We start from the raw sequence: 11,254 nt of genomic DNA on the forward strand, positions 1-11,254 counted from the left end.
AATCCAAAAACCAAAAAAGTCCCTTATCCAAAATGCTCGTGGTCCAGAGCATTTCGGATAAGGGATTCTCAACCTGTATTTGCATTATCAATGACATTGTGGTATCTGTGTTTTAATTTAAAAATATATTATCTTCTTTGGAAATGGCAGGGTTGAGGAATGCTATCCCATTTGCTGTTGAATATTTGAGACTAAAAATAAAACACCAGTTTTTGGGGGTTAGCCCAAATATTAAGTATCTCTGGAATGTAAGCTATAGAAACCGTAGCAGCAACATCTGATACCTGCTGTGATCCCTCTGCCCTGCTCGCAGCCACTTCCTCCATAAGATTCTATGGGGGATATCATATATCATCTTGTGAAGAAACCGCTGTTCGAACAAACATGTCAAGAGAGAGAACTTCCACAGGTATTCACTAACAATCAGTACCTCCTTTGGGAGCTGTGCCCTCTGTCCCAGCTGATGACTGAGCTATTTGAGACTGGTACTGGCTCCTTCCGCACCCTTGTGGTGGTGAATCTGGCGCTACGCCTGGCCGTTTTGCAGCATCACACTGCCAAACGGAGGCTCACTCCAAGCTGGTAACTCTAGGGCCAATTCTGACCAGTTCGTACTGGTCCAAATTAGGCCCCGCGCCCGACAGGGCCGGCAACAGAAATTTTCGGGCCCTGTACACATATTTCTGGGGCCCCCCGACATAATCCCAAACCCACACAACCATCCTCTGCCTGTGCCAATAAATATTGCCAACTACTGTATAAGACACTGGAATACTAGAAATGTGCAGATAGAGGTAAATGTACAATTTTGGGGTAAGTGGCAGATAATGGAGGTGCCATAATAGTAAAGGAAATCAAAAATGTACACTGTAAACTATTAACGTTTCATGGCCACTATGGCCATCTCTTTAGGATATGGGCTGCTGAACAAAAAGTGCTGGTGCAGAGACAGTGACTTTTTGTATTTCATTAGGATCCTCATACCTCCCAACTTTGTGAATCTGCCCGTCGGGAGGCATAGCACAGCACATATCACCACCACCCTCATAGGCACAGCACATGTCCCCACACCCCTCATATGGCCAGCATATGTCCCTATCACCCTCATATGCCCTGCACATGTCCCCACCCCCCTCATATGCCCAGCACAAGTACCCACCCCCTTCATATGCCCAGCACAAGTACCCACACCCCTCATATGCCCAGTACATGTCCCCACACCCCTCATATGCCCAGCATATGTCCCTATCACCCTCATATGCCCTGCACATGTCCCCACCCCCCTCATATGCCCTGCACATGTCCCCACCCCCTCATATGCCCAGCACAAGTACCCACACCCCTCATATGCCCAGAATATGTCCCTACACCTCACATATGCCCGGCACATGTCCCCACCCCCCTCATATGCCCAGAACAAGTACCCACAACCCTCATATGCCCAGTACATGTACCCACACCCCTCATGGTAAAGCGGGATTCGGGGGGGGGGGTTGCGCTCGGCATGATGGCGTTCAGCATGGTCGTCTGAATTACCCCCCTGGTGCCTTTCCTAGCACAGGCTGACAGCTGGACACAGATGCTCATTATCACAATTTGGCCTCATACTGAACTTTTATTCTGCCTACATCATGTACCTTACCAAGTGGTAGAGCATAGCGCCTACCACAACTACACCTCATGGTGATATAGACATCATATGACTGTTAGAGTTATATTTACTATTATTATTATTATTATTATTATTATATATTACAAAAGAGCATCATAGTGAACTTAGGTGATTACTAATTATCGCATTTATTGATTTCTGAATACTATATGTATATACAGATTGTATGCAGTTTATTTTTATGTTTATGTTTGATTAAAATATATTAATAATATTATCCATACTGTTGCTCTCTCAAATTATTATTAATTCAATATACATGATTCTATGCTGCCCAATGTACCAATATCAGGTCCCAGAGCTACCACCATTCCGAGAAGGCAGTATCTCATTGTAGCCTATGGGTAGTGCCATCAGCCGGGGGTCTGCTCTTACCATGCATGCACAGACCCCCAGCACCCGGCAAAGCAGATTGCAAAGTAGGGCTCCTTTCAGAGCCCCTGTCCCTGCATCTGCATGGACATACATCCCGCCAATAGAATCGCATATTACAATGCGGTCCTTGTCGTATCACATTGTATATGTGGTCCTATCTTTAAATGAATACAGCTCACTTTGTAGAGACAGGCGCTGTCAGTTTAGAATTATGTAGAAGTCTGTTTGTGAGGTTGAATATGAAGGGTGCTCTGATGCTCAGAAGTCTTCATTTATTCTTAGTAATTACCTTTTATGTAGTACTTCTATAAATGCATTGTACTGTAGCACTAATAGAATGTGATGTTGAGATAATTTATGTTAATTACAGAGAAAGGTAAGGGTTTTAGTCTCTGGGTTTGTGGTTAATTTATTCTAATGAGTGTATTTTGTTTTGTAATTATTCTGTTTTTCTCATTCTCTGCTTCTTAAGATGAGCTGCTGTTTGTGCCAAATAGTGTGGTGGTGGTGGAGATTTATGTGTACTGAGCAGCTACGAGTATATATATGAAGTACCACTCAGATTTATAATGGGTACAGTGTGCGCGGTGCATTTTGTAAATCCTTACCCTTCGGAGTCGAGCAATATAGGCAGCAGCACTGCAGAAATCAATAAAAATGTTCCCAGCGATCTACGCATGTGCAATGGAGTCTAAATGCTCTAGCAACTGCTTTAAGGCCCATAGAATTGTGGGGCTGTGTGCAGCAGCCCAGTGTGCCTATACGCAGGGCTGCCAAGAGAAATCCTGGGCCCCGGTACAACAGCGTCACGGGGCCCCCCTGGAGTAGCGAGCAACAGAAAAGAGGTGTGGCCATTAAAGGATATAGGGGTGTGTACCACACCATATACCCTTTATGCAACACAATAGTAGACCCCTTATACTTGCCCCTTACACATTATGCTACACAGAATAAGACAAAATTCAAACCGATTATTTGCCGCCCCGTTCGCATGCAGCAGTGTGGACAGAAGTGTGGGGTGGTGGATATGGGTTGCGCCCATGGCGAGTAAGGGGTCGTGGCCACGGATGGGCAGATAGCGGCAGGGTCCCTGCGGAGTATGGGAACTAGGTAATAGCTCCCATCCTCCGCAAGGACCCCACTGCTGTCTGCCCATCCGTCACAGGGACCCTCTGCCCCCCTGCGCTGCCCAGAACCCTATGCCATACAGCAGGGGTGGCCAGCCCACGGCTCCTCTCTCCAAGATCTGTGGCTGGCACGATCATCCCCATTTGAAGCGCCGCCTCTGGAGTATAAGGATCCCAAGCTCACACACGCAGCAGGGAAAGCGGCAACAGTTCTTTCAACCTGCTGGCAAGAAGCAGCAGATGCCACTACTTGCAGTATCGCCGAGCTGAGCTGCCGGTATCTGCTGTGTCCCCCAAAGCTTCAGATCCGGCGCCAAGAGCAGCTGCATTGTGATGGCCAGCGGTATGTGCACCTGGAGGGAGAGGGGGGATTGTGTCCATTAAACCTCTTTAATCTCATGTGATCCTGGGCAGTATGGTCCCACCCAGATCGCATTCCATATATGATCCGTCATAAATGGGCCCCATGTAGCCTGTTCCCTTCACACACATTGGAGGTCATTCTGATTGACCACAAAGCTGCAAAATTTGCAGCTTTGCGGGTTATCTAAATACCTCAGATTTCACGCATGCGAACGGATGTTTTACATACAGTAATCATCGATTTGCAGCTTGTGTGCAGGGCAGTGCGGTCGCCGACCATCAAATCATTTCTCAAGCGCTCGCAGATCTGTCAGTCTCTGCTGTCTTAGATCTGTGGCGCTCCTGTACCAGAAGAGGGTGGGCAGCTGACATCCGGTGACATCAGCTGCCCTCCCCCGGCACCCACGTCATGGGAGTTCCCATCGGTGCAACCCATATCCACCACCCCACGCTTCCGTCCACACTGCTGCATGCGATCGGGGCGGCAAATAATCGGTTTGCCGCACCCGCTCACACAAAGTGGCTGCACATGCACAACATCGCTCCCCTGTGTGAACGTGCGGGGGAGCGAACCAACCTGAATGAGGGCCATAGCCTGTAACACACACACATAGCCTGTTCCTTCACACATACAGTACATAGCCTGTCACACACACACACATATACATACATAGCCTGTTACACACACACACACACACACACACATATACATACATAGCCTGTTACACACACATATACATACATAGCCTGTTACACACATATATACATACATAGCCTGTTACACACATATATACATACATACAAAGCCTGTTACACACACACACACACACACACACACACACAGCCTGTTACACACACATATATACAAAGCCTGTTACACACACACACATAGCCTGTTACACACACACATATAGACATACATACATACATAGCCTGTTACACACACACACACACACACACACACAGCCTGTTACACACACATATATACAAAGCCTGTTACACACACACACACATAGCCTGTTACACACACATATATACATACATACACAGCCTGTTACACACACACACACTTTTTGTCTGTTCCCCCTGTCCATAGCCATGCATTGCGGGCGGCATTACCTTTTGAACCTAGGAACTTGGAGCAGGAGAGCCATCGCTGACCGGGCTTAGGCAAATTCGGGGGCGTGGCCTAATCGCTGACCCGTGGCCACGCCCCCTTTAAAAAAAAAAAAAAAACCTTTTTTTGTGTGTGTGTGTGTGTCGGGACCCGGGCCCCCCTGGCAGGCCCGGGCCCAGGTAAAATGTACCCGCCCCCCCTGCCTCTCGGCGGCCCTGCCTATACTACGATAAGATGGCATTCAGTGGTGTATCTTTTGAGTTTAAATTATAACCTTTTTTTTTTAAAGGTTTTACTAAAAAAAAACAAAAAAAAAAAAACATGCTCGTAATACAAAGAACTGAGCTGAATTGCACTGACAAATGTTTCCAGGGTTATCGCACATGAACGCGCATCGACCCGAGAAATTGGTCAGTGTGAAAGGGTCCTGATAGATGATGCCGGGTCCAGCTTTCTGGGATTTCTACCGAGGTCTTGACCTGGGTTGAACCCGGAATGCTTGCGGGTCAGGGCGCAGTGCGAACAGGTATCCTGGGTCAACGTGACAAGGGTCCCGTTCACTGCAGTGTAATGGCACCGCTGGAAGATGCTGACATCTCCCAGCGCCGCCCTGGCCCCGCCTCCAGATGATGTCACCCGCATGGCGTTATGCCAGTGTGAAAGCGCTTGCAAGCCAGATCGCAGCAGGTATTTTGTACCCAGCTTGCGAGTATTAAAGAGGTATAAGTTAACTACAATATTAAAAACACAGGACTGTCCTACTTGTTTAGAGCTTCTGTTTGGAGTATTTTAGAAAACAGAATTGATAGGAATAAGGACAGAAGTTACACATCAGGTTGGGCGATGGAGTCAAGGTCTTAGTAGGGTAAGTCCTGTGCCAGACTCCCGGACATGTGAAATCATGTCACAATGAGGGGGCAGGACCACCGTGCTATGGAGAAGCTGTGTGGCCGGAGCATCTTAAAGAAGCTTTGGGCATCTACAAAAGAGCAGGAAGGCCATTTAAAAGCCAGTGTCCCTGACTGCCGCTTCATATTATTTATACAGTCTGCACAAATGGCAGTAAGTCTGACCCTTCCGCAACTCTGCGATAGAGGCGGGCTGATCAATATGTGTGATCACTGATCAGCGATCAACTCTGAATCAGGCCCATAGATGCTGAAGCCAGAGGATGTATTGTAGAATGAAATGGTGAAAACCTGTGATCTATTATTCTCTGAGAATAAACATTGGCAGCCATTTACATGAAGACCTTAGTAATTATACTGCATAATGGTACAGATTATAAAGCTGTGCTATATATATATATATATATATATATATATATATATATATATATATATATATATATATATATATATATATATATGTATAAAGCCAGGATGTGATCACAGGTTGTAAAAATACGCTGTAACCCAGTTTCTGGAGGTAGAGAGAGATTCCTGGAAAGACACCATATGGTATAGTACTGTCCCTTATTATAAATCCACTACAAGGAATGATGGCAAATTATGTACAATGACATAAAACGGAAGCTAGAGATGTCTCTGCACAAATGAGCACCATCAAATATCAATTATATGTGTGAATGCCTCGTAATGACGTAGGATATGGCGTGTTAATATCTACAAAAAGCCTGTTGGAGTGCCGCCTATAATTCCGATTATTTATATATATATATATATATATATATATATATATAGAGAGAGAGTCGTGGGGAAGGCACTCCTGGTCAGGTAGCAACTGGCTCCGGTGCCTGTGCCAATGGCCACGAGTGGCCTGTAACATAGCAGAGTGAGAGCACGCACCCACGGAGACTTGATCAATAAAAAGCAGGAACTCAGGTAACGATCTCGTTACCTGAGTTCCTGCTTTTTATTGATCAAGTCTCCGTGGGTGCGTGCTCTCACTCTGCTATATATATATATATATATATATATATATATATATATATATATATATATATATATATATATATATATATAGTATAGCAGGTGCTTGGCACTCAGGGTTTAACCAACCATCTTAGATATGCCAGGTGCCTTCCCAAAGAACATAGTAGAGTAGAGCGGATAGGCGGCACTCTAGGTCTTAAATATAGAGAGACAAAATCTCCAGTTGATTTTCAACGTTTCGGTTTTATTTGAAAAACAGGAATCCTGATGACGGTTTTCCATATAAAACCGAAACGTTGAAAATCAACTGGAGCTTTTGTCTATATTTAACACCTTGAGAAATGCTCTATTCTCTCTCTCTCTCTCTCTCTCTCTCTCTCTCTCTATATATATATACATACCTACCTCCCAACTTTATGAAGTGGGGGTTTGATCTAGCGACCAGGGGGCATGGTCTGCAAATTGTGCCCCAAGCCCCTCTATCTGCGGGAATAGACGTTGTGCACATGGCGAAGTGCCCCCTCCCCACCACCACCAGCACGGCACACTGCTGGCCCCGTGTGTGTATTATTAGGTCAACAGTCAAAAGGTCGACCCCTATTGGTCAACAGGCAATAGGTGGACATGTGAAAAAGGTTGACATGATCTAGGTAGACATTGACAAAAGGTCGACACATGAAAAGGGCCACATGAGTTTTTCACTGTTTTGGTGTTTATGCCAATATCTGCTGACATGGACACTGTATATAAGTGCACCGCGTCCCCTTGCGCGGCTCGCTGAGCTCAGCACACTATTACAATCTAACTCTATGTCCACTTGGATCGTGAAGTAAGAATGTGTCAGTGAAAAAAATATAAAAAACCTCATGTCAACCTTTTCCTGAGGTGATCTGAGCTGCTGCTGCAGAGACTGCAAGGTTTCTGCCTGTAGGGCCCAAGGGATGGTTCACTGCCACCTGCTCTAGCATCCTCAAAAAAGTCTTCTGTAAAGGCCCCCATACACTAGGGCGACTTGTCCTTAGGACAAGTCGCCCCCGACTTCCCCCTGAGCTTCCCCGGCTGCTCCCCGGGGGAGCTTGATTAGATTGGCACTTGATGTGCCATTTTTTACATGTGATAAATCGTCTCGATTTATCACATGTAAAAAACCCGGGGAGCAGGGGGGGGGGGGGGAGGGGGCTACAGAGCAGGGCTGCTGGTGGGAGCAGGGGGGGCTAGGGACGCTGCGGGGGACACAGGCGGCATAGAGCCGGGAGCTGTCAGTGCTAGAAAAAAAAAGCCTATACAATGAATGGGCAGCCTGTGATTGGCTGAGCGCTCTCTCAGCCAATTGCTGACTGGCTGAGAGAGCGCTCAGCCAATCACAGGCCGCCCATTCATTGTATGCGCTTTTTTTTTTTTATTCAGTACTGACAGCTCCCGCCGGCTCCCCCTGCCCGGCTCTATGCCGCCTGTGTCCCCCGCAGCGTCCCCAGCCCCCCCTGCTCCCTCCACCGCCGCGCCGCCCCACTAGGTCCCAAGTCGGGTGGTCGGACGTGCAGCAGGTCCGACCACCCGACGCAGATCCGATGCGCACGGGACTGCGCATCGGATCTGAGGGGACATCAAAACTAGCCGATTTTGGTCCGATTTCGGCCAGATCCGACTGATCTGGCTGAAATCTGACCAAAATCGGCTAGTGTATGGGGGCCTTAAGGGGCAGCCATTTTGTGAGGGTGATTTTTCATTTTTGCTGGGACCACACACAAGCAGATCTGTGGGTCCCGGCCACAGACTCGGCAGCAAGCAGAGGCTGAAAGGCAGTTCCTGCCAGGCAGTGCCCACATTTACGCAGCGTCGCCCTACCACTGCAGGGTCTGCAGGGCTATTGTTATGCCACTGATACTCAGGCTTTGTGTCAGAAACATGGACGCAGTGCCAAGAAAAAAATGAAGGTCTCTCAAAAAGAAAAACAATGTACATTCCAAATGGGATGTGGCTGAATATAGTAATCTAAGTGTGTATAGTGCTTTCAGCTTAATAACATTGCTTGTATATGTAAAAGAAGCACAAGGTGAACATCATCAATGGTGAAATCTTACTTTATTTTATATATAAAAATATATGAATTTCCCCTTTTTTTATTTAAATATGATATATTTTTTTTGGATGGACAATCCCTTTAGAAGAAATTATATGAAGTTTTCCTCAGCATATGTACAACACAATGGCAATGACAATCCCAGCGCACATTACCCCCCCCCCCCCCCCCCCCCCCCCCCCCCCCCAACACCACTTAATGAATCTATCTCTGCCGTATGCACCGTATATTTAATACCTTCTTTGTAACATCTCTCCCAGCTCGGTGTCATCAGAGCAATGCCGGAGAAAATCCGCCTGCATCCTCTTCACAGTCATGGATCACGACTGGCTGTCCACCAATGACTTTGCCGGTGAGGCAGTGCTTCCTATGAACATCATCTATGGGCTGAACAGGCCACATATCTCTGGTGGGGTGAAAAATGTCCAGCCGACAGTGTTGAAGTTGACCAGGCCTAAAGCCAATGGTAATGTCACATTTGTGGTTATTTATTTATTAATAATATTAAATGGTTAATACATCTGGTTTAATATTATTGTACTTTTATATCTGATGAGGTGAAGCTCCAATAAACAGCAGCATCAAACACACTCCGCTTAGCAAATATATCCTCAGGACCCCACACGGTGCATGTTTTGCAGGTCTCCTCACAGAAACACGTAAAATAATGAGCTCACCTGTGGATTTTTTGAAATTTGTCAGCCAGTAATGAGTGCACCTGTCAGGTGACCTGGAAAACATGAACTGCGTGGGGTCCTGAGGACCGAGTTTGAGAACCACTGCACTAGAGACTTTTATATTGTTTCTTTATCGTGTTGCAGGTTCCTTGTGAATCTGCAAAAGAGGTGTGTGGGCATCATAGGGTATATTTACTAAAAGTCCATTTTGGTTTTCAGTCGTTTATCTGACAATCAAGTATATTTTCACATAAAATCACCATAAATTCAACTTCACACACAAATAGAACTTCAAACAGTCCAGATGGTACTGATGCCCTGATCGTATACACCAGAGATTTCCTACTATGCCGGCAACGTGATGGACATGCGGGCAGGCCATGTGAACCCCCTCCACATAAGGTGGCATTGCCCAAGTTTAGTATGATTTTGGCAGCAGGTCCATAGAATTACTTGACAACTCATTGGCTACCCACTCCCTGAGACCCCTGACTCCTTTACCTTATAGATGTTCTCTTTTCCCAGTATAACAGGTCTCTACTGGAACACCTCATGAATGCCACTAGAGCCACGATTCCGTGTTTCTGGTGATCCACCGTGCAACCTCCCATATTAAAATGGTTTCAGAGAGTAGATCTTTACATGAAAATGGAGGATCTTACACCGTCCTCATTACTTTCCCCTACCCAATTTTCTGCCACCTGGTTCAAATGGCTGACTTCTAAGTCAACGCTGTCATCTGTCCTTCAGGATGACCACTTCCCCTACTGCCCCATAATAGGCACAAAATAAATAGTCAATGATACTATACTGATAAATGCAGGATGATTTTAACTATTGTCTTGTTTATTGCAACAAGACATTTATTCATTTATACTACATTTATGGTGACTGTTTTTTTTTTTATGTTGGGCTGCCCTCTAAGACTGCCTTTATTGTACTGGCGGTCTCCTGTATTTGTCTTAAATTTTGCACACAAAAAAAAAAAAAACCATCAATTAGACCAGGGGTCCTAAAACTATTTTGCTCTGGGACCCCATCAGGCAATAAAAATAATTACAAGACCCCAGCAAATTTCTGCAGAAGGTCAGCACATTACATGTGTAGTCAGCAGACAGCACATACCTGGCAGCATTGTGGAGGCACAAAATGATGGGAGGAGTCTAATATACCATAACCCATCACGTCACATGTGTAGTCAGCAGACAGCACATGCATGGCAGCATTGTGGAGGCACAAAATGATGGGAGGAGTCTAATATACCATAACCCATCACATCACATGTGTAGTTAGCAGACAGCACATGCATGGCAGCATTGTGGAGGCACAACATGATAAGAGTCTAATATACCATAACCCATCACACGTGTAGTCAGCAGACAGCACATACATGGTAGCATTGTGGAGGCACAAAATAATGGGATGAGTTTAAAATAACAGACAATTCAACAGATGTTTCAGACTCCTTGACTCACTGGGCAGTATTCAATGAGAAAAGTTCTCCGTGTTTTGTGGAGAACTTGTGCTTTGTTCGCCTTGGACGTAGCATTTTGCTCTCCAAAAGCGAGCAACCCTATTCAATGTGAAATGTTCTCCGTCTTTCTAAGTGATGTTCTCCGTGTCTCTCCGTGTAGCAATTCTCCATCTTTTGATGGAGAGCTGGAATGTGAACTTTTAAACTAAAAGGTTTTTTTCTTAAATTTTGGTGTAAAAAAATCAGGTTTTTTTTTCTGTGAAGGGGCATGTTATTTTTATTCATGTGCTTATAGCACATGAATATATATTTAATTTAAAAAATATATATATATATATTTTTTTTTTTTTAACACAGTGCAGCCAGCAGGGGGCGCCGGAGCCGCTCATTAGATATTCATATATTCACTGCACCCGAACGTAACTATGCACAAACGGGTGCAGTGAATACTGGGTCCCCCGCTGGCTATAGGGG

At 45.6% G+C, this 11,254-nt stretch overlaps 1 protein-coding gene across 1 annotated transcript in view; it reads left to right on the plus strand.

Annotated features, from left to right (window-relative positions):
- BAIAP3 (BAI1 associated protein 3) overlaps positions 1–11,254 on the plus strand; it is a 317,991-nt gene that overhangs the window by 302,238 nt on the left and 4,499 nt on the right. The window contains exon 33 of the mRNA XM_083153102.1: positions 8,890–9,095. Within this exon, the coding sequence (XP_083009228.1) occupies positions 8,890–9,095 (206 nt within the window). The remainder of the gene's footprint in view (positions 1–8,889; positions 9,096–11,254) is intronic.

This window comes from Crinia signifera, chromosome 7, assembly GCF_055691185.1.
Source record: "Crinia signifera chromosome 7, ASM5569118v1, whole genome shotgun sequence".
Lineage (NCBI taxonomy): Eukaryota > Metazoa > Chordata > Amphibia > Anura > Myobatrachidae > Crinia > Crinia signifera.